The sequence below is a fragment of the Oncorhynchus tshawytscha genome, linkage group LG25, assembly GCF_018296145.1.
Source record: "Oncorhynchus tshawytscha isolate Ot180627B linkage group LG25, Otsh_v2.0, whole genome shotgun sequence".
Classification (NCBI taxonomy): domain Eukaryota; kingdom Metazoa; phylum Chordata; class Actinopteri; order Salmoniformes; family Salmonidae; genus Oncorhynchus; species Oncorhynchus tshawytscha.
Window position 1 is genome coordinate 8,261,857 of NC_056453.1, and position 23,358 is coordinate 8,285,214.

The window sequence follows — 23,358 nt, forward strand, 5'->3', positions numbered from 1 at the left end:
TTTCTTAAATGCATTGTTGGTTAAGGGCTTGTAAGTAAGTATTTCATTGTAAGGTCACTGTAAGGTCTACACGTGTAGCGTTCGGCGCATTTGACAAATACATTTTGATTTGATTGAATGCACACTACCGCACAGTAGGTGGCGGCATGCACAAACAAAATGTTCAAACGCCATGATACCGAAGAAGAAAATAAAACTATGTTACCCGGAAGTACTTCGTTATTTTTGCCTGCTTCACACAAAGGTAACAAAAATAGAGTTGATGCTGCGCCGAGTTCCACAGATCTTTGCATGGTAAGGATTTGGTTGGAATTCGCCATAATTGTAGACAGAGTTTTTACTAAAGATACAGATCTGTGGTAGTGCACAGTCTATGTACTTTCTAAGACCTTCGTGACATGACATCATTTGTACAAAAACCTCTGACTCATGAATAGCTCAGCAGAGTTAGATAACGTTTGTTATAGCTGTACTTCTTACAAACTAAATAGCTAATTATTGCTAGCTAATTATTTGTGGCTCTTTCAAAACAAGTTTTTAAGAAGACGTGATACCCTGACTACAATTTAGAAGTAAGTAACTAGCCTTGCATTAGTCAATCCAAAACATCATTCATCAGTTTGTTTAGTTACCCACACATTTGCTAGATAGAGTTAGATTAACTGTTAGTGTCAGAGTGACTTGAATTTTATGAAAATTCGTTTATAGAATGTGGCTACAGTCAAAGACTTGCATGTATCAAATCATCATGGATTGCAAATCATTTTCTTACACAGAAGTGGGGAGTGATTGGTGGTGGGGGAGTTAAACCTTTTTCCAATGCAGTGTCTGTACTATAAAGAGGAGGGCGTTTATCTTCAGGAGAAAGGGCAAGTGAAGGAATTCATCCCAGTTGTCTCTTCTGTTCCCAACATGGCTAACATCAAAGAGAGAGAGAAGTCAAATACTAACTACATTTGAGATGTTATCCATGCATACATTGTTCACAACTTATTGTGGCCCTGAAACGTTGTCCTCCTAAAAGTAGAGGATGAGACATATGAATATTTTAGTAAGACTTGGGCGGCACATCCTGCGGAAGAGAAGCATTGGCTGAGTCCTTTCCCACTTGCTGAATTGTTTTTAATGATTCTTTGGTTTCTTTGTTTGGCAGATGTCTCCTGTGCAGCCTACATAAGGATGATGAAGAATCACGAAGAAGATGTAAGTTAACATCATTCACTCTTTTACCCTGATCCTCTTCTCCGCTGTACCCTCAGGTTAACAAAGAATTGTTGGATGAAAAAAAAGTATATACAGTAGTGGGACAAGAGCCATCCATGACTTGGAACCACCTACACCATGTTGTATCACTTCCTCATTGCAGTGCTCAAGCTGTTGATTCATCAATTTAGCTAAAGTAAATGCCTGTAGTTCACTCTGTTAGTGAAACCACTTCTTTGTTTGTCTCTGCAGGAATTTGTTGCAGTGCGGGTCCAAGACCCTCGGGTTCAGAATGAAGGCTCTTGGAACTCGTACGTGGACTTCAAGATATTCCTTCACGTGAGTATCCATTCACCATAAACAAACTTAACAAAGAAGCAGTTGTCTCAATGAGTGTGAAAGTCCTTAAGCCATATTAGAGCTGTATAACCCAAGTCTAGGAAAGGGCTAGTTTGAAATTACTTAAGACTCTCATTGTACGCATTTGTCATAGATGAGTCAGGATCAGAAAAAACAAAAGACTACTCCCTAGGGCCGGGCGGTGTTACAGTATACCGGTATTTATGCACGGACCTGTCTGGGTTTTTACTTTACCTTCTATAACGGTATTTTTATGTTTTTTTAATTTTTCAAATGTGATATGCGGTGTGTAATATCCTTTATAGTTTACACCGCTACTTGAGTCATTCCTTTCTCCATGCAGCTTTCCACACAGACCTAGCCCCGCCCCCTGTCACTCAAGGAGCGCATTTGTTGTTGCTTGACCAGGATACACTTGCATTCAGTCTCTGCATGGGCAATGCAGCACATGCAACAATGTTGATTACAATGATGTTTCCAGTTAGCTTCTCAATATAAATTCACCAGCGTTATATCATTACACTATTAGTTTGTTTCTTTCATCTGCAAACAGCTAGTTTGTCTTTTCTTAGCAAGTACAACTAAGTCGTGTTAGCTGCTAATCGATAGTTAGCTGGCCAGCTAATACATGTACTGAGTCAGAGCAAACGTAGCTAGCTAACACAGCCTGATACCAGTACGAGTACTGTAGGCTAAATCAGCATGTTGATTGTGCAACAGTATTTTACAACTCAAAGCGGAATAGGCAAAGCATTAATATGTTGGCTACATGAAGAAACATTTCAGGTGTTTTCGTAAATTCAATCTGGAGACAAGTGCCAGAGTGTGTTTTGGGCGTTCATAAATTCAGAGCGTTTCGCTGTCGGAGCTTTCAGAGTGCACACTGGACTCTCGGGCCGAAGAGTAGGGTTGATACGAGTGTTCTGAACTCAACGGCAGTAAAGCACCCAAGCAAACTGGCTATCTTGCTAGCTACTTCCAGACACAAATGAGAGAATCTCACTCTGACCATTTTATTGGCCTCGCAGAGCAGGTTTAGGGTGTTCATGTTATCCAGCGCGTTGGTGACTGTAACTTCTGCTGCCGGACAAATTCAACACGTGTTGAGCGTTCGTAAATTCATCAGTTATTCTGCGCTCTAGGACACTCAAGACAAGAATGCTCTGAAATCGGAGTAGATAGCCAGAGTGAATTTACGAGCGCATCGTAATGTAGCCAACGATTATAGGGTCCCCTAGGAAACACTGAACATCACTTTGGTTCTTACCCTGTCACAATAACTCCTCCCTGGCATTTTCATTCGTTGTCATGTCAAACAACACTTATTTATTCAGTTATAGAATTAGAATAAACATTCTATTTCCATGATGCTAACAGTTCTCCCAAGTGTTTTGCCCTAAATCACAAGTGAAATCACAATTGCAACATTTGGTTTAAAATAAGGCCTTGCTTTTTTGCCAATATCGTGCAAACCTACGTGGCAGTGTGGAAATGCAGGAAATTATTTTAGGTTGAAGTTGAATTGAACAGTATAAAACAATCAGAATGGAGAAAGACTCTTTGACATCACTTAGAATGTATGTGTTGCCAGTAGCGGTGCGTGGGTAAAATCACTGGCAGTCACTTTTGATGCACACATATCCAGATGATGATGCTGCGTACCATTTTGCGAAATGACGCCGTAGGTGTGATCGAGGAGTTAGAACCACAGAGTTACCGCAAGTCGCAAAGAAAACGGTCCACTATTCCAGGTCCATTTCAACTTCAACATCATCAAATCACCTACAATGCATTCGGAAAGTATTCAGACCCCTACCCTTTTCCCACATTTTGTTACGTTACAGCCTTATTCTAAAATTGATTAAATAAAAATGTTCCTCATCAATCTATACACAATACCCCATAATGACAAAGTGAAAACAGGTTTTTAGAAATGTTTGCAAATTTTTTTTGTTTTTTTTTTAACGTTAAAAAGTATTCAGACCTTTTGCTATGAGACTCGAAATTGAGCTCAGATGCATCCTGTTTCCATTGATCAGCCTTGAGATGTTTCTACAACTTAATTCGAGTCCACCTGTGATAAATTCTATTGATTGGACATGATTTGGAAAGGCACACAGCTGTCTATATAAGGTCCCACAGTTGACAGTGCATGTCAGAGCAAAAACCTAGCCATGAGGTCAAAGGAATTGTCTGTTGAGCTCCAAGACAGGATTGTGTCGAGGCACAGACCTGGGGAAGGGTACCCAAAGTCCCCAAGAACACAGTGGTCTCCATCATTCTTAAATGGAAGAAGTTTGAAACCACCAAGACTCTTCCTAGAGCTGGCCGCCCAGCCAAACTGAGCAATCGGGGGAGAAGGGCCTTGGTCAGGGAGGTGGCCAAGAACCCGATGGTCACTCTGACAGAGCTCCAGCGTTCGCCTTTGGAGATGGGAGAACCTTCCAGAAGGACAACCATCTCTGCAGCACTCCACCCACCAATCAGGCCTTTATGGTAGAGTGGCCAGATGGAAGGCACATGACAGCCCGCTTGGAGTTTGCCAAAAGGCACCTAAAGGACTCTCAAACCATGAGAAACAAGATTCTATGGTCTGATGAAACCAAGATTTAACAAGCTGGTGGCAGCATCATGCTTTTGGGATATTTTTCAGAGGCAGGGACTGGGAGACTAGTCAGGATCGAGGGAAAGATGTAAGAGCAAAGTACAGAGAGATCCTTGATGAAAACCTGCTCCAGAACGATCAGGACCTCGGACTGGTGCAAAGGTTCACCATTCCAACAGGACAACGACCCTAAGCACACAGCCAAGACAACGCAGGAGTGGCTTCGGGACAAGTCTCTGAATGTCTTTGAGTGACCCAGCCAGAGCCTGAACTTGAACACGATCAAACATCTCTTGAGAGACCTGAAAATAGCTGTGTAGTGACGCTCCCCATCCAACCTGACAGAGCTTGAGAGGATCTGCAGAGAAGAAGGGGAGAAACTCCCCAAATACAGGTGTGCCAAGCTTGTAGCATCATACCCAAGAAGACTACAGGCTGTAATAGCTGCCACAGGTGCTTTAACAAAGTACTGAGTAAAGGGTCTAATAACTTATGTAAGTGTGATATTTCAGTTTTTATTTTTCATACGTTTGCAAAAAAAAAAGTCTAAACCTGTTTATGCTTTGTCATTATGGTGTATTGTGTGTAGATTTTTTTTTTTTTTTTAAATGGAATACATTTTATAATAAGGCTGTAACGTAACAATGTGGAAAAAGTGAAGGGGTCTCAATACTTTCTGTTTACACCGTATGCTGAGTCTAATACAGTGAGAACTAAAGATACAAAACACTATTTAGTCCAGTCAACATAAGCTAAATATTATGTGGCTGCCCATTGTTCTGATTCCTGTGTGCGGGTGTGTTCGTGCAAGTAGAAAAAAACATGTTGACTCAACCTACTTGTATAGAAACGCCAATGCCATCCTCCTCTCTTTCATGTTGGCGAAACTGTCTATCACTCTGTCATACAGTACACGCTTTTATTTCTTGTTGTCCTAGGCTACCTGGCCAAAATGCTTGTTCGGTAGCCGAACTTCCTTTCATGGGCAGCGTTAGATAGTTAATATTAGTCTTCTATATCTAGTTACGTATTGAACTACACTTAATTAATGGTTGGATCAGAATCGCCATTATAATCATTGGCCAGTACAGAGAATTAAGTAAACACAAATCCTTATCTCCATCCATGGCTAACTTTAACAAAGGGACAATTTTTATGCATCGGATGACAACAACATGGAACAATTCAAGTGGTTTCTGTCAATGACATATGCTCTCAATGCGATTTGATAGGAGTGACGCCATATCCAAACTGGCTTCCCTTGTGTGCCAGGACCATTCACAGTCGAGCTCAACGCTGATTGCCTATTTTATATATATTTTTGTTATCAAGGGAGGCCAAATGCTTGTGGGCGGCATCAATGTCATACTCTTTTGGACCCAACATCATCAGATTGATGGCCTACACATACAGAGACGTGCTGTTTTGCTCTTTCGGATGCTTTCTCCAGTGAGATGCATTCAGCCTCTAACGGGGGGACGACACCTGGCTTCCCTTGGCATCCATGAGTACACGCCACTGCGTGTTGCATAAAATACAGTCAAAAAAAATTAAAAATCCAGTGAATTGACATTTTGACCACATCGCACCGCCCTACTACTCCCATCAGCAAATAGACCTAGATGATATCGCTAAAGTTGATGGCAAGTGGTTTGGAATGCTATGTGTCTTCACTCAAACCATGGTACCCTGCTTGGAGGTAAACAACATTTGTTGGTATGAATTCTACAATGTTCACGTGTTTTTGTTAATCTCTGCTGTTGACTTTTCTCTCCCCATGATGTTTGACTCATGGTAATGAAGGGCTAAGCCGTCATCAAGCAGTTTAATGTAGGCTTATACTGGAGGTTTAACATTGACAAGCAATTTGAATGAAGCCCAATCTAGTATTTACTTTGTTCTCTATAAACATACAATGGAATCCTGCAGGTGAAGTATCATTCTTAATATGTTGTCCCTTTCTGACATTAGCCTAAGAAAAATGGATTCATGTGAATTGCTTGATCGATTCCTCAGGAGGTAATGCAGTAAAATGCTAATTGTATTTGTCACGTGCCGAATACAACCGGTGTAGACCTTACAGTGAAATGCTTACTTAAAAGCTCTTCCTCAATGATGTGGAGTTAAATAAAGAAAATAAAAACACACTATAAATGAATATAAATATATGTAAGCTATAATGAGTACCAATACCATATCACTGTGCTCAATATGTTGTAATTGAGATAAATATGGACATCTGGATAGATGATAATAATAAAAGTAAAAAGTAGCAGTACCGTATATGGTGAGTGCATGTCTGAGTATGTGGATAAAGACCTGTGAGTGTGCATAGAGTCAGTGCAGGTAGTCCAGGTAGCCATTGATTAGCTACTCAACAGTCTTACTGCTTCGGGGTAGAAGCGGTCTCGGCGCCTGTTGGTCCGAGATCTGATGCTCCGATACCCCTTGCCAGATTGTAGCAGAGAGAACAGCCCATGGCTTGGGTGTCTGAAGTTTTTTAGCAATTTTCTGGGCCTTCCTCAGACACCGACTGGTATAAAATTACCTGGATGGTAGGGAGCTCAGCACCAGTGATGTTCTGGGCCGTCCACACCATCCTCTGTATAGCCTTGCGTTTGAGAGCATTGCAGTTGCCATACCAGGCAGTGGTGCAGCCAGTCAGAATGCTATCAATGGTGCAGCTGTAGAACTTCTTCAGGATCTGGGGGCCCGTGTCAAATCTATTCAGCCTCCTGAGGGAGAAGAGGCGCTGTTGTGCCTGCTTCACGACTGTGTGTTTGTGTGTGGACCATATTAAGTCCTCAGTGATGTGGACACAGAGGAGCTTGAAGTTCTTGACCCGCTCCACTACAGCCAGGTGGATGGGGGGGCCTACCAGGCTATCTGGGACGTTGATGTGTGCCATGACCAGCTTTTCAAAGGAATTCATGATTACAGAGGTGCGCTACGGAGATGAGCCAAGCATGATTACAGCCACTTTGAGCGAAATCAGTCATCCGGAACAGCGGAGGCCCTCATGCTTGGCTTGGTGTTGCATAAAAGGCATTTATAGTGCCTTCAGAAAGTATTGACACCCCAATTAACACAATCTACCAATAGGTGATCTGCTATAACCTCCAGCCACATATAGCTAGCTAACAATAAGCTTTAACTTGCAATGGAACAACTTTCTGACAAAATTAGGAACGTATTATATCTGTAGCTAGATTCTTACCCGTATGTATACGTGGATGAAAGCTTCACGGCAGACTGCATCCCCTTTCATTAAGACGTCCTGTCTGTGTCGTTTCCATTTTGTTTGTACAGCTTGCTTGGCGTCAAGTCACTGGTTCACACTTACCATGTGTAATGCCATAAAAATCCTCATAAGCTTTAACCCCTACAAAAACTCTGACCAAGTTACTTGCCCTAGCAGAGTTGGTTTGGCTGTTTTCATGTTATCCAGAGCGTTGTTGACTTTATTTGTGCTCCTGGCAACAATTTAATTACGCTTTTTTTCAACCGGTGTTGAGCGTTCAAATTCATCAGTTATTCTGCGCTCTGGCACACTTAGACGAGAGTGATCTGAAACAGTTTTTGCAGTGACTTTCTACTGAAATGGAAACTTGCATAGTTGAGTCTTTTTGTTAAGTTTTACTACGCAATACATTTTTTATTTATTTAAAGCTGCGTTAGACAGGATTACTTACACAAACTGACCAGCTCAAATAGACAGATATTGCCGACCAATCCATACTCCACTCTCGGCATGTCCAGCCCACTCAATATCTCAGCCAATCATGGGTAGCAGGAAGGTTGCTTTCTTTTTCTGTGACTTAAACAACTAGGCTCGTAATTTAACAATGTTATTCATATTTACAGATGGCATACAAGTCTGTTATTAAGGCACATGAAAGTGCACATGTTCGAGGCATTTCTGCCAAAAAACAATTTTGATTTAAAAAAAAAAAAAGTACTTTCGAATGACTCTCCTGTGAAGTAGTAACCCACGACATACACCTAGTTTCCTGAAACGGGTCACATTTGATCAACAGTCTCACATAGCCATACATACCTTGAAATCACGTTGTTTGTTACGCTTCTTTTGGAGGTCTAGATCATTTTGTATTAGCCGAAACTGCTAGAATGATCCTCTGGCTTTTTTATTGGATGTTACATTTCAAGAACCCTCTCCCACATGCCGATAGAAGAAGGGGTGCTGCGTGTTATGGTCGTCATTGTTTTCCAACCGTTTAGGACACATTTTGCAGAGTTATTGTGTATGCTAGTTTGCAACATTGTCGAAAATGGAAGAAAACTTGCCCTTTTCATGTCCCTGTTTCGCTGCCAACTCTCAGTCCCTCTCCCCACTTTGCGCATGTTGTGAAGGGAGAGATACATTCTGATAAGCACAAGCATACGACAGTCGAACAACATTTAAAAATGTAAAACACAGTTTTTAAAACAATTACTTTTACTGAGGAGAGTCTCAGCTTTCTGAGTGTAAAAAAATATTACAGTATTTACTCTGAACATTGAGGAAATACCACTGCTAAACAGAGGATGTAATTGAGATGATAAAACCTTTTTTGTAGGACATTAAATTGACTGTTAGATGAATTACATGGCTATCCAGCAGCAATATAACATTTGGTGTGTTTTGAGTTCCCACTCCCTCAAGTGGTGAATTATATAGCCTAGGCCAATATGCACAAAAAATATGCAGGCAGATCATCTCTAAAGAGCCAAAAATAAATCTGACAATTCTGAGTCTTATTTTGACATGTTGCACATCAAAATATCCATCATGCATTCCCTGAACATGTAAGATAAATAACTTCTTTCATGTGTTACTTGGCCCGGAAATAGTTAGTCTAGAGCCCTGCCACTAATGGAAAGTCAATTTATTGCAATATTACTTTTTGTCCTTATTGCCCAGCTCTCTAGTTTGGGCTTGATGTTTTCACTCCCATTAGCGTTGTCTGTATCCACAGGATGTAATGGTGCACCATCTCTTTTTACTCACAGACCAACAGCAAGTCCTTCACTGCCAAGACGTCCTGTGTGCGCCGGCGCTACAGTGAGTTTGTCTGGCTCAAGAAGAGGATGCAGAAAAACACTGGCTTGGTGTAAGTCATAGCATTGTCCCCCAATGTGCTTGGCTTAACTGCTTGTTTATAAAATAATTACAAACACCAATGTGAAGTTGTCCTGTTCTGGGAGCTATGGGTTATTCTCTGTCCCTGTCTGTCCTATAGACCTGTCCCAGACCTGCCCAGCAAGTCCTTCTTCTCCTTCAGTAGTGAGGACTTCCTGGAGAAGAGGAGGAAAGGCCTGCAGTGCTTCCTGGACAAGTCAGTTCCTCTCCTAAGTTAATAATTAGCAATGACTCCACCATTTCAATTATAGTGCTTTCTTGTTCCCTCTTTGTCATTGTCACACCTAGAATGAGCACAAAGGAAAAATGGTACCATGACTAGCCGACGATAAAGAGACCACAGCATTGAGCATGGCATTGTTTGTCTTGTTTGTCTTTCTTCAGAGTGTGCAGCATGACAGTGTGTCTGTCAGACAGCCAGCTCCACCTCTTCCTGCAAACCCAACTGCCGGTTGGTCACATCCTAGACTGTGTGCAGGGCCACACCCCCTACACTGTGACAGAGGCCATCCTCACCTATGCCTCGTCCAACCAGGGCTGGGTTCAGGAAGAGGATTCGACCCAGGAGCCTAGTCTCACTCCAGTTCCTTATGAGTCCCTGGAGAGGTAAGACTGAAGCAGATCAAACTGTCCACACGGGTGCAAATAAGGCGTAGGTTTGAGTTTAAACGCCTGGTGTGCTCCTGAATAGACTTGAGTGTGTTCAATTAACAGATTGAATCCTGGCCTAAAACAATCTGGACCGCGGAAGACCCGCGTTGTAGCGTGATGGACATGTAAAGGGAATTTCCGATTGATCCGACATCTTCAGCGTTTACTTTGAACGTTAGGTTAACTTTGCCTATAAATTGTGCAGAGCCAAAAAGGGTCGGTCGGATTGAATTCCAGCCTAAGTCTTTGCAGATGCATGCAATTCTACGGTAAGAGAATGAGGACGACTTTTAACAATTATCATGGAAAATTGGACAAAAACACATTTACTCTAAGAACAGTGCAGATGAGAAGTTTGGTAACAGAATGACGGCACAAACAGCACAAAGCGTTATTCTGTTTATAAGCTTTGCATCTGCACTGTTCTTGAAGTAAATGTGTCTATAAAAAAAAAAGTTAAAGGTACTCCTTGTGAATAGTTACATCGTTTGCTTAACTTTGCAATCATTGGTTTTAGTTTGACATGCATTTTTAAATTGAAAAATCTGACTCCGCATCAATCTGTTACCCATAACTGTATTTCAGGTTTTACATGTCAATATAAAGGTTATGTTGAGTAGTGGTACTCTATGGCCTTCTCTTTCCCCACAGCCCTGCCCCTCATCTACCTACCCTGCAATGTCAAGAGCCCCTCAGCCCTGTGAACCTCGCCTCCAGTGAGCCAGAGGGCCTACGGACTGAGAAGTTCCTAGCTGACGCTGATGACATAGACACTGTGGAGACCCTTTCCCCAGAGGTCACCCAGGAGGACCGCAATGTAGTCCAGGCAGAGCCCATCCTGGAGATACACAGCCCAGTGGAGACTATCTTTAAGTGGGGCAGCCATGAAGAATCTATTCCAGAGAGGCTCGACCATGAGGCGATGATCCACCACCAAGGTGATTGTCAACTGCAGACACCTGTGGAAGTGCACTGTGAAAAGGACACAGGCTTGGAGGAGGAGTGTGTAGTGGAGGTGATGACTGAGAGGGTCATTAGGGAGGAGAGCCATGCTGACATAACTACAGAGACAATCCCTCCCAAACAGAGTAACCTAGACCCAGATAGCCACGAGGAACTGATCCACCAAGGGGAACAGACACCTGAGGAAGAGGCCACAGGCCTGGAGAAGGAGTATGTATCAGAAGAGGCCATTACTGACACGACTACAGAGACGATCCCTCCCAAACAGCGTAGCCCAGAGCTAGATATCCATGAGGAAACTCCTGGGGATGGAGTTCGAGATGGAGATGGAGTTCTAGAGGACCTTAGCCTTGCGGAGGAAGCTCAAGAAAGCATCAGTCATGAGAAGACAACCTCGGAAGGGGACAGCAACAAAGACACAGTAACAGCCATTGAGCTGGACAGCCAAGGGCACATGGATGAGATTAACTCCCACATAGAGATCAGCCTAGAGGAAGAGTGTCATGAGAACACATCAGAAGAGGTGGAACGTGTTGATGACTCAACCCAAAGGGTAGAAAGTGGAGATGAGACAACCCAGAAGAAGAAGGCTCCCTTGGACATTCAACAAGTAGATGATCAGCTGGACACAACCCAAGAGGTTGAGATTGATGAGGAAATTAATGGAAAGGATGGGGAGAGTCTTGGGGATGGGGCAACAACATTTGATGGGAGTAGCCATAAGGAGAGCGACAACAAGGATTCTGCCAATAACGACAATCCAATACAAGAGATGAATGGCTACATGGAGACAGCTCCCGAGAAGGAAAATCACCAAACAGACTGCACAGAGGCAGAAAAGGCCTTCAACAACTCAGACACTGTAATTCTCGAAACTAACCGAGGTCCCTCACATGATGAAATCACATCTGAGGTATCCAAAGCTCAGGGGACCAATGATGTCAAAGTCAGAGAGGACAGGGATATTTTGTACATGGTCAACAGTTGCTCAGCAAAAACCCTAGAGAATGAATCTTCAGAGCTAGTGGGTGATGGAGTTGAGCTAAAGGACATGAGAATCCAAGAGAGCAGTCATCTGGAGTCTGAGGGCCACTGTACAGAGCAGAACATCTCATTAGCCCAGGAGGGTAATACTGAGGCCTCAGAAGTGAGCCAGGAATGGGAGGCCCATGGGTTCACTGTTGCTACAAACCAGACTGTGAGCCCAGAGATGGAGCCCTAGATATTAGGCTGCTGCATGCACTCTGAACGTGAACAATGGATAGTGGGATGTCTTCTGCCAAAGACAGAACCAGTCTTTCACTCACCCTGCACGCCTATTCTCACACTCCAGCTGAGCTCTGCTTTGCTTGCGTTGATGAACTTCCTCTGTTGGGCAGCAGAGAGTGCTTAAAGTCACAGTAATACTTGAGTCTATGGGTGAGAATTTCCCCAAGCTGACAAGTCCAGTGTATCACGCTTCGTATTTGGTCATTGACTTTCCTCAAGTCTGGCACTTTCATGTGTTCCTCTGTATACCCTGTGAACTTGTGCCTATAAGGGAATTAGTCCATTTAAACTCAACCGGCTGTGGTGCCCCAATGGCATTAATGTGACGATTATTTTGTCCGTTAATCCACATGCCGTAACACTGTATGCTTGACTATGAGGGGCAAACATGTCCCAACCTGCCCCAAGTCCCTCTGATGCATGTGCCCATCTGAACACCTGCCTTGATGAAGCAAAACACCCTTCAACTGATCAGCAGCAAAACCGAGGCCCTGCTTGTTGGCACCCACTGTCAGGTCCAGCACTCACCAATAACACACCTCACCATAGCAGGACAGAACACGCCTCTCTCCCCCTCAGTTTCCAGTCTGGGTGTAAAAGCTTGATTCCTCCCTGACCTTTGACAGCCACGTCAAACAACCGCGTAAAGCGCCATTCCATCTCCTCACGGCTGAACTACCTCGACACACTCTTCATCGGGAACCCAGGCAGGAGTCTCCAAAAGCTCCAGTACATCCTGAACAGAGCTGCCAGGATCCTGATGAGAGTGCGGAAACGCCATCACATCAACCCCATCGCGGCATCTCTCTGCACTGGCTCCCCATCTCATTACGGATTGAATTCAAAACCCTCCTGCGGACATTCCCGTGTGTTCATGGCAATGCCCCTCCTTTATCTAAAAATAACTACTATCCCTCCATAACCCCACCTGCACCCTTAGGACAAGCGACTCCACGCCCCCAGGACCAAGCTCAGCTTCTTAGATAAGGAAAGCTGGGCTTGTCCTTGTCCCTTGTAGCGTCAACTGTGTTCTTTGAGTCAGTTGCCTGGTCTAGTTGTCCCAAAAAACGTTATTTGTTTTTAAATTTATTTAATGCACTTTGAGATTATTCTGTATAATGAAAGTGCTTTACAAATGTAATTTATTATTATTATGTGATCCATAACTGTCGCAAGGAAGTCGTGATTACGAATTTGAAGTCCGTGAAAAGTTGTGTTGCTATCAACTTTGACTGTGTTTTATTAATAACTTCCAGCAAAAAGTGTCATCCTGCATGCATTCCCTTTGCTGACGTGGGTGATTTCTTGGTTCAGCTTGGATAAACAGGGATGAGGGTCGTTCCACCTCAAAAAGCACAAGTAAGAGGATTTCGACACCCACCATCTCAGATTGTGTTGTAAATCGTTTCTGTAGTTAGAAACAGATCAGATTAGCGTTCCTGAAACATTATTTTGTTGAAATATATATAATATAATTTAATATCTGAGAAATTAAAAGCCCAATGCAGTCATGTTTATCTCGGTATCAAATATTTTCTGGGTAGCAATTAAGTACCTTACTGTGATTGTTTTAAATTAAAATGGTAAAAAAATAGCTCCTTAGCAAAGGAGCCATTTCTCAAGCAAGAATTTGGAGAGTGGTCCCAGTGGGGAGGGAAAAACTGAAAACTAGCTGTTGGCAGAGGTGTTTGGAACTCTTTCTTATTGGTCTATTAACTTAATTACCGCCTGGTGACGTCACCAAGCAGGCCTAAACTCCATCCCAGGCTAATCTTTTCAAACAGCTCTTACACTAAAAGGCCATTATCATTTTCCGTGTTCTTCCAACCTCATAGTGTATTATTCTAACCTCATATATTTGACTGCACCCCCGCCCACAACAAGTAGTGTTCCAAGCTGCAGCTCCATACTGCTTGTCAGACATAACTGATACTGGTTGTTGGGGTGGGAGGTGTGTGGGGGTTCCATTGGTGGCTATTTACCACTTTAATGGATTCTTCATGTCTTGGATTGGATGGATGTACTATATTTTTGAATATGATGTGAATCCTAAAAATGTTAAGGGCCAATTTGGGTGCCAACAATTATCTTACATTGTCAGATCAAATTAAATGTCAATGAAATAATGTTGAAGTATTGCTAATCTTATCTATTTCTAATGTTCTGAAATAGTTTCTGTAAATCTGAGATGGTGGGTATCATGGCTTGCCATGTTAGCCAATTGAGCCGAAGGCTGCATGGACCCTAGCTTTACTAAGCTCTCTGTCCTCGGGGTGGAGTTAGTTACAGTATATAGGTATAGTAAACGGTACTCAACACTGGTATCTTTGTAAATTGTCAACATGTTACACCAATGCTGTCAGAGCGAACATATGCTTTTAGTGTCTTCCCAGGGATGCTTCATTATTTTATTTCAAGATGAGCTGTTTGTATTTTTCAACACTGAGAAAAGGGACCATTTTATTATTTATGTTTTGTGTGGGCAGACAACTACATTTAGATACTTGTAGTGCATTTGAAATTATGACAGGATCACTGTTCTACTGGGTATGTGGAACATGATGTGGGGTAGGCTACTAGAGGAAGCATAGAGTGCAGATTTAACTATAGCCAACCTTCTGTTAGACCACATTGTCTGGTAACATTTCTGGTATCATGCTTCCCTTTATTCTTTCATCAGGCTATGTTTGTTCCCATATTCTGCATTTTAACAGTTGCATTAGTTATTTTAAGTGGTAGATGGTTCCCAGACACATGGTTTTAGATTTTCAATGTTATGTATTTTAGACACATGCATTTACACGGGCAATATTATACCAATGATCTAAAATAGTCAACAACAACCTAGGAATGCACCTATTGACAATGTTTTATTTTTAATATCATTTTAATTGGAAATAAAATGATAGTCCCCCCCACACCTGAAATTTGCATCCATGAGTCTATTTTAATGCATGACATTTAGACATTTGTCAGACTTGCACAGTCAAGCAAGTTCATATGTGACATTTTTATATCTAACAAAATATATTTTTTTAAAGCGCAACAATCAAAACAATGATTTAATATTATTCATTAAAATGTATTCCAATTTAAATGAAACAAGATGGTGGCGCAATCCTGACCCCTTGTGGCTCACATATTTCATGTCAGCATAAAAAAAACAAGCACTTTTGCCTTCCTTCAGACACAAGGCTGTTGGATGCACAAGTTGGTATGCATTGCAGTGTAGTAGTACTCGAGACCGGTCTAGAGACCACATATAGTCTCAGTCTTGTCTCGGGGTCTGAGACATTTTTAATCAGTGTCGGACAATGAGTACTCGCATATTAAGGTTAGGGTTAGGGCCGAGTGTCTGCAGATTTTTGCTCCACCCTTGCACTTGATTGATGAATTAATTCATTAAGGTTAAGGTCACTAATTAGTCTAGATCTTAGACAAAAACAAAAACGCGCAGACACTCAGCCCTCTTTGGAATGTGTTTGACATCCCTGTGTAAGTGTAAACGGTTAGCGAACATGCTAAGTAGTTGCAAAGTAGCAAGTAGTTGCTAAAATGCTGAAGTTGTCCGTGATCACTTGTCTTTTTTGGTGATTGTGTGATATTCCGTGTTCAAGTGCTATTCGAAACTAGGAACCTCTGAAATGTCCGACTTTCAGTTTGCAAGTTGTAGTTATACACGTGCTGTGTTCAACGAGTCAGCAAGTCTGAAATTTACAAGTTTCTCATCTCTGTGTGAGTGGCAGTCTGAAGTTTGGCTCAGTCGCAGGCCTGTTTGATTCAGTTCAGCACATTAAGTGATGCTAAGTTTCTGTTATTTTTCTTGATTTGAGTTTGGTACAAGATCTTGAAATATTTTTTCACCACACTGAAGACCTAGGTTCAATATCCACGGTTCGCCACTGCGCAAACATGTCTAATAGATAAAGACTGCTCTTACTACACTATCCTTCCCCATCTCCCCTTACTAATAGTGAGCGTGCAACTTTCGAAGAATCCCCCCACTCTTCCCTACCATCAAATCAAGATTTTGACGAGTACGATAAAAGTTTGACCACATTTTTAAACGAGTAAAGTTGGATGCCCAGGTTTCAATAGTCGATAACTTATTAATGTTTCATGAAATAAGTGTATATACAGTGCATTCGGAAACTATTCAGAGCCCTCCCCTTTTCCACATTTTGTTACATTACAGCCTTATTCTAAATGTATTAAATACATTTTTTCCTAATAAATCTACACTTACAATACCCCATAATGGCAAAGCGAAAACAGGTTTATAGAAATGTGTTTAAAAAAAATAGAAATACCTTATGTACAAAAGTATTCAGACCCTTTGCTATAAGACACAAAATGGAACTCAGGTGCATCCTGTTCCATTAATTATCCTTGATGTTTCTACAACTTGATTGGAGTCCACCTGTGGTAAATTCAATTGATTAGACATTATTTGGAAAGGCACACAACTGACTATATAAGGTCTCAAGCCATGAGGTCGAAGGAATTGTACGTTGAGCACCGAGACAGGATTGCGTCGAGGCACAGATCTGGGGAAGGGTACCAAAAAAGGGTACCAAAAGGGTACCAAAACATTTCTGCAGCATTGAAGGTTCGCAAGAAAACAGTGGCCTCCATCATTCTTAAATGGAAGAAGTTTGGAACCACCAAGATCCTAGAGCTGGCCACTCGGCCAAACTGAGCAATCGGCGGAGAAGGGCCTTGGTCAGGGTGGTGACCGAGAACCCGACGGTGTACATAAGTGTACATGTAGTGTTGGTTTCATGAGTTGAAAAATAAGATCCCATAAATGTACCATATGCACAAAAAGCTTCTCTTAAATTGTGTGGACAAATTTATATACATGCCTGTCAGTGAGCATTTCTCATTTGCCAAGATAATCCTTCCACCTTACATGTGTGGCATATCAAGAAGATGATTCAACAGCATAATCATTACACAGGTGCACCTTGTGTGTGGGACAATTAAGGCCACTCTAGAATGTGCAGTTTTGTCATATAGCACAATGCCACAGATGTCTCAAGTTTTGAGCGAGTGAGCCACCTCCAACGTCGTTTTAGAGAATTTGGCAGTATGTCCAACTGGCCTCACGACCGCAGACCACATATAACCACGCCAGCCTAGGACATCCACATCCGTCTTCTTCACCTGCGGGATTGTCTGAGACCAGCCACTGATGAAACTGAGAATTATTTCTGTCTGTAATAAAGCCCTTTTGTGGGGAAAAACTCATTCTGATTGGCTGGGCCTGGCTCCCCAGTGGTTGGGCCCAGGCCCAGTCATGTAATCCATAAATTAGGGCCTAATGAATTTAATGACTGATTTCCTTATATGAACTGTAACTCAGTAAAATCGTTGAAATTGTTGCATGTTGCGTTTATATTTTTGTTTAGTATATTTATAAAACGTGGTTTAGATATTGTTATTATCAATGACTGTATAGGTTGTAACCCACTATTATTTTGGGCTGAGTCCAAGGATTTCCATTGAGAATTGTTTGTCTGTTGCCACCAGCAGGGGGCGCTGGAGCACAGAGGTTTGCCCTCTCCCCTCAACAGCACTCAAAGAGGCTGTGACAACTAACCGTTTCTCCTCCTGTCTCTTTTTTTTCTTTGTTCTCTTAAGCAGGTATGTGGTGTAAAACAAGCACATTATTTATAGAAAATGTTCCTCCCGGGGAAGGCAGGCCTTCCCCGGGAGGAAGAGCAGCTCCGTTTTGTCAAGATCAAGGCTAGGTGGGGCTCGGGAGTAGCTTTCTCAGGCGCATTAGAATTTAGTTCAAAGAAGATCTAATCACATTGGGTCATTTTTGGGTGGTCTCCAACACAGAATATCGGAGAGACATGTCACTGTCCGCAGAGAAAGTTGCACCCCTGGCTATATGTATGTATTATTTGTAGCATTTGTACAGCTAAATCAGAGTCATCTTCTGCCCTAACTCAAATTGAAATATCTGGCTGTGTCATTATGACTTTGGATAATTATTTGACACATTGAAGTTATTTCATTTGAACTATGGTTAAGCTAAAAGGGAGAACATGGAGAGAGAAAAGGATCCTGGAAAAGTGACAGTAATTGGTGAGAAGGTTTTTGTTCATTGATTGCAAATGAGCATTTGACAGTGTGCGGGTATTATCATGATATTGTTTTAAACATAATATAACTCATAAATGACTCATGGCAGAAATAATGGTGAATATGATTCCAGACACTGACATGGCTTAAAAGGATACTGTGAGATTTCAAGATTTAGGTAGTTTTTTTACTTACCGAGAGTCCGACGAACTCATGGAAACCCATTTTTAGGTCTTTGCTTGCAGGAGATTATTGAAGTTAGTTTAGCGCAATTACTGGTAGTCTCCCACAGTAGCCAGCTCCTCTCAGGGTAATACACCTTCTAACTACTCCAAAGCTCTGTGGTTGGTCATTTATAGTCTATACATAGTAATCGATATTTTATAAATGAGCTAATTTGACTGATAATCAAAAGAAACGAGATTCTAGCCACGTCCTCATTCTCTGTCCGGTTAGAGATCGTAGATATGTACTGTATCTCTCTTATTATGGTGTCTATGAGCGCATGGACAGCGCCATTGAGACAACTCTGAATCTTGGATTACAGTTTCTCCTGGCCCATGGACTACTTTCAGGGTAAGGAACCATCTGACTATAAAGTGAACTATCCCTTAATTGAATTTACAAATCATTGCAAATAGGGCATTAATGGTCAAGGATTTCTGATAAGCTTTTCACAATGTTTTTTTCATTATATATATATATATATATATATATTTTTTTATGGCCTCAAACCCATCCCTAACTGTTCTATGTGCTCATTGTCTTATGTGTTGCTTTCCCCCCACTGATGCTGTCATGATGTGCTTCCCTCAAACTCACAAAGGGACAAGTGGGAACGGTTTAAAACAGTAAAAGTTAATGACTAGGATTAGTTAATGACTGTGTTAGCTGTGTTGTTGGCTAGCTCCTCTGAACAACAGTGTCCTGACGGGTGAGCACGTTTTCGATGCCAGGCGAAATCGCACCTAAATTAGCTCATTTGATGTATCCAAATAAATGTCACAAGAAAACATCTTAAACAAATGCAAATGCAGCTACTTTGTTGTTATTCTGTCTGCACTGTTTGACGAGACATTTAAGTTAGCCGTAGTTGGCTAGCTAGCAAGCAAGGGATAAGAACGTTGCCAGCGAGTATTTGCAATGGAGCATTTAGAATTAACAACTTGTTCTCTCCATAGATACAGAAAAAAAAGACAACATTTCTAGCAACCAAACCGATAGAACGAACGACCAGCCGGCTTAACACATATAGTTTCGGGACTATATCTTTTGGAAGGATGAAATAGTATGAATAAATTCATCAAAATAAATTTTTTAATGAAAATATGTCAATCATTATTTGAACATGTTGTATAAAAGTGGCAATGGCCTTGAAGCCGGTGTTTGGGGGATATATTGGCACGGTTTCCCGACCCTCGTCTCGGTTCTAACAACACCCATGCCAATGTATCCTCCAAACACCGCATCTCGGGCATTATCACTCAAGTATTGTGACATACAAAGGACCTATATGTAATAAACATTTGAATACCATGTTTCATACATTTACAGTATGAGCATATAAGTATTATAAATATATGCATATATACTGTATGTATATAAAAGTAAGAAATGTATGTCACGTAAATGAAAATGGGCAATTCTTGTATATTTCAACATATACAGTATGTGACATTTACGTACATATGTGTGGATACATATATAAGCATACTGTATATGGGCATATACACTGAGTGTACAAAACATTAAGGACACCTGCTCTTTCCATGACATAGACTGACCAGGTGAATCCTGGTGAAAGCTATGATCCCTTATTGATGTCACTCCTTAAATCCACTTCAATTTGTGTAGATGAATGGGAAGAGGACAGGTTAAAGAAGGATTTTTAAGCCTCGAGACCATTGAGACTTGGATTGTGTATGTGTGCCATTCAGAGCGTGAATGGGCCAGACAAAAACATGTCAGTGCCTTTGAACGGGGTATGGGAGTAGGTGTTCCTAATGTTTGGTATACTAAGTGTATGTTTGCACCATATATGCCCATTTAAAACACAGCCTTAATATACATATATTTCCATATATTAGTTTTCCGTATGGGTAGGTAGCCACAACAAATTGGAATTCGTAACATATAAGTTTTGCAAATGTGTAACATATTGTACAAATTGCAATTTGTAACATATCATATGAATTGCAATTCGTAACATATATGAAATGTATGATGGACATCCACAAATTAATTCATACCATACGAAACGTAACGCATCCTACTAAATGGAGTGTCTTGGACAGAATAATATGAAATGCTCTGAGACCAGGTTGATGTGTAGGAGAGTGCACTTCTTTTAAAACACAAAAAGCATATAGAAAGACAGCAGTCACAACCTGCATGATGTTAAAGCATAAGCACCCAATCAATTCACTCGGACATAAAAGGCCAGTAGGTCCAAACCATAAGAAAAACAACCATTAGGCTAAGAAAATATATTTGTACAAGCTCAACAATCAAAATATAGTATTTTTCTTGATATTGTTAATTATCAGGTATTCCAATTTCAAACTCTTAATTGAAACAAGATAGTGGAGCAAGCCTGAACCCTTGTTGCCTATATATCTTAATGTCAGCATCAAGGCTGTTGAAGGCACAAGTCAGTATGCTTTGTAATGTCAAATAGCCCCCAGTTCACTCAGAGGTGAGGATTTCCTATTTTAGTCACAGGGGCATAATGTTTCATAAATATCTGGCCATTTCCATTCACACACATGGGTACAAATACTGCACACTGGAAACAATTGGATAGAGGAAACCTTTCGACATGATCCATAATTCAATGTGTAGACCAAAGGCCTCAGAAGGACCAAGGTAATGTAATTTATGCATGGAAATTAAGTCAATCTTTACAAAAACATTCTACAAAAACCTTACACTAACAGCATTGCATTACATTATATTACGAAATAATAACATATCTCAGTTTGTCATCAATCTCGAAGTGTTCAGTGTTTGGGGCTGGGGCTGGGAACGCAGTCAGTCACATCACTCAACTGTAGAAGTAAGGCATAATACAAAGATAAACGATCATCAGAGCGGAACGTGTAACGTACAGTTCCTGTAGTATTGTGCAGTGTGATATTTTTTCTATGGCGTATAGTTGGAATCATTTTTCCCAATCCAATGATGCTATAATTAAGCATTACTGAGCATATCAATATCTATAAAGACGGGTTAGCTGACAATGTCAAGAAACAACGATGCGCGCACGTCGATGATGCAGAAGGCCATGTGGTGTAATGATTCTGGATGGTCAGATAGCTAGCAACAATGAGAAGAAGCTGCCATGTGGGGAATCGTAGGTGGCTCGTTTCCGCTCATTGCATCTTGTTATTGATACTATTTCTTGTTTTGACTCATGACACGTCTACGCTAATATGGCTAAAAATGAATTAGCTAGCTAATCAACAACTGTAACTATGTATTTGAGAGACAACAAGTGCTCATTGTGCAAATATATTTACATTTTCAATAAACATTTAGAGACTAAATATAGTTTACATGCTGTCAACCACCTAAGCCAGTTCTTTTGCCCCATAGTTGCGCACGCGTCGGTTTTGTTGCTAAACAACCAACCCGTCTATAATGCTGATTCAATTTCCCACGCAGTTCTACTTTCAGCCACCAGATGTCCTAAATGGCCGGCCAAGCGCTGTGACTATACAACATCTCCTGCCCTCTCAATGGCTATCTCAGTGGGTGTCAGGAGACCTGTTACACTACATTACTCCATTAAATTATCTTATAATCTTAACGATAAGAGAGTGATCCAGTACTTCTTTGAGCTCAGAGGATGTAGGCAGGGTGGAGGAAGTCTTTAGGGACGATTCCAATGGTACCATTTAGCTCTCCGACCCACCAGCCATGGATGTTATACTCCTGGAACACAGAGAGACACAAGTATGGTGAGGAGGAACACGCACAACTATGCTCAGTAGACTATGTCAACATAGGTTTATAACAGAATTTAGCATTGCCTCAAAATGGCTCTTGATACCTTGTTTTGTCATTTTTGGGGTACGTGCAGATTGAGAATTACCAGGGGCCCAGGGGGGTCTCAGAATGAGTCATGATGCAAAAAAAGTCTAACTTTGGGGGGCTCTAAATAATGCTAATTTAACAATTCTCCTATTTGTTTCAAATGCAATTTGTACTGCTACAGTGGTAAATATTCAAATAAAAGCTTATTCCAAATGAAACGAACACTCCCACATGGTAAAAAAAAAAATAATAATCCCATGTGGCAGCACTTGTCATCCTGTGACAGTCCCATATTTCAGCCTCTTTTCAAGTGTCCTTTTCTTAACACAAAAAAGGTCCTTTTGTCAGTCAGAAAGGTGCATCAATTCATTCCGGCTACAAGAGTGTAGACCCAATGACAATCGCTAAAAGTCATTACACTTTTTGGTGTTTTGTAACAGATGTCTCTTTCCATTCATCAAATGGCGCAACCCCCCCCATTCATAAAATGTTGCAACCCCCCACACTCTGGGTACAACATCTGAAAGCCAAAGGCTATCTTATATCTATCGATCGATCCATTTGTATGAGGTTTACGTGTAGAATGCATGTTTGTAGAACCATTTCTCCCTCTCCTGGCTGTCTCTCTGGCCACTGGTGTGATAGATCCCACATCCTCAGTCAGCAGCCCATCCTATCATACAGAGAGTTCTGACACCTCACTATAGAGCTGGAGGAATGAAAAACAGACCTACTCCTAATGACTGGTGACTGGACAGAGATAACGTATAAGTTGTGTCTGGACAGAGATGACATATTGGTCGGTTAGAGCTCACAGATCAGAGTGATGGCCCAGGCCTGAAGTGTTCTTAGAGCAGGTCATGATAAGCAGCTCATCCATCTGGATGTGCAGAACAGAGAGAACATTATTATTCTGTCTGTTCACCTACACAGAGCACTGAGAACTGACTGTTTCAATGCAATTACAGAGTGATTGAAGGTGGAATACTCCACTCAAAATGGCAAATTAATGTGCTTGCTGGCTTTAAGACACGTGAAG

At 41.4% G+C, this 23,358-nt stretch overlaps 2 protein-coding genes across 6 annotated transcripts in view; one reads left to right on the plus strand and one right to left on the minus strand.

Moving 5' to 3' along the window:
- Positions 1–232: 232 nt before the first annotated feature.
- On the plus strand, positions 233–15,111 carry LOC112224146. 3 transcript variants are annotated; one of them, XM_024387496.2, is made up of 8 exons: positions 256–294; positions 535–572; positions 1,154–1,203; positions 1,456–1,542; positions 9,179–9,279; positions 9,409–9,504; positions 9,693–9,914; positions 10,611–15,111. In XM_024387496.2, the coding sequence occupies exons 3-8, from the start codon at positions 1,180–1,182 to the stop codon at positions 12,142–12,144; spliced, it is 2,064 nt and encodes a 687-aa protein (XP_024243264.1). In that variant the 5' UTR covers positions 256–294; positions 535–572; positions 1,154–1,179; the 3' UTR covers positions 12,145–15,111. The 3 variants fall into 3 exon arrangements, with proteins under 3 accessions (XP_024243265.1, XP_024243264.1, XP_024243263.1); XM_024387497.2 differs by lacking the exon at positions 535–572 and having other exon boundaries at positions 233–294; XM_024387495.2 differs by lacking the exon at positions 256–294 and having other exon boundaries at positions 371–572.
- A 4,293-nt stretch (positions 15,112–19,404) lies between these two features.
- LOC112224145 (src kinase-associated phosphoprotein 1) overlaps positions 19,405–23,358 on the minus strand; it is a 47,539-nt gene continuing 43,585 nt past the window's right edge. For 2 of the 3 annotated variants that reach the window (XM_024387494.2, XM_024387493.2), the window contains one exon: positions 19,565–22,217. In XM_024387494.2, coding sequence (XP_024243262.1) covers positions 22,125–22,217 — 93 coding nt within the window. In that variant the 3' untranslated portion in view covers positions 19,565–22,124. Of the gene's footprint in view, positions 22,218–23,358 lie in introns of all 3 variants that reach the window. The other variant, XM_042305910.1, reaches the window with a different exon arrangement.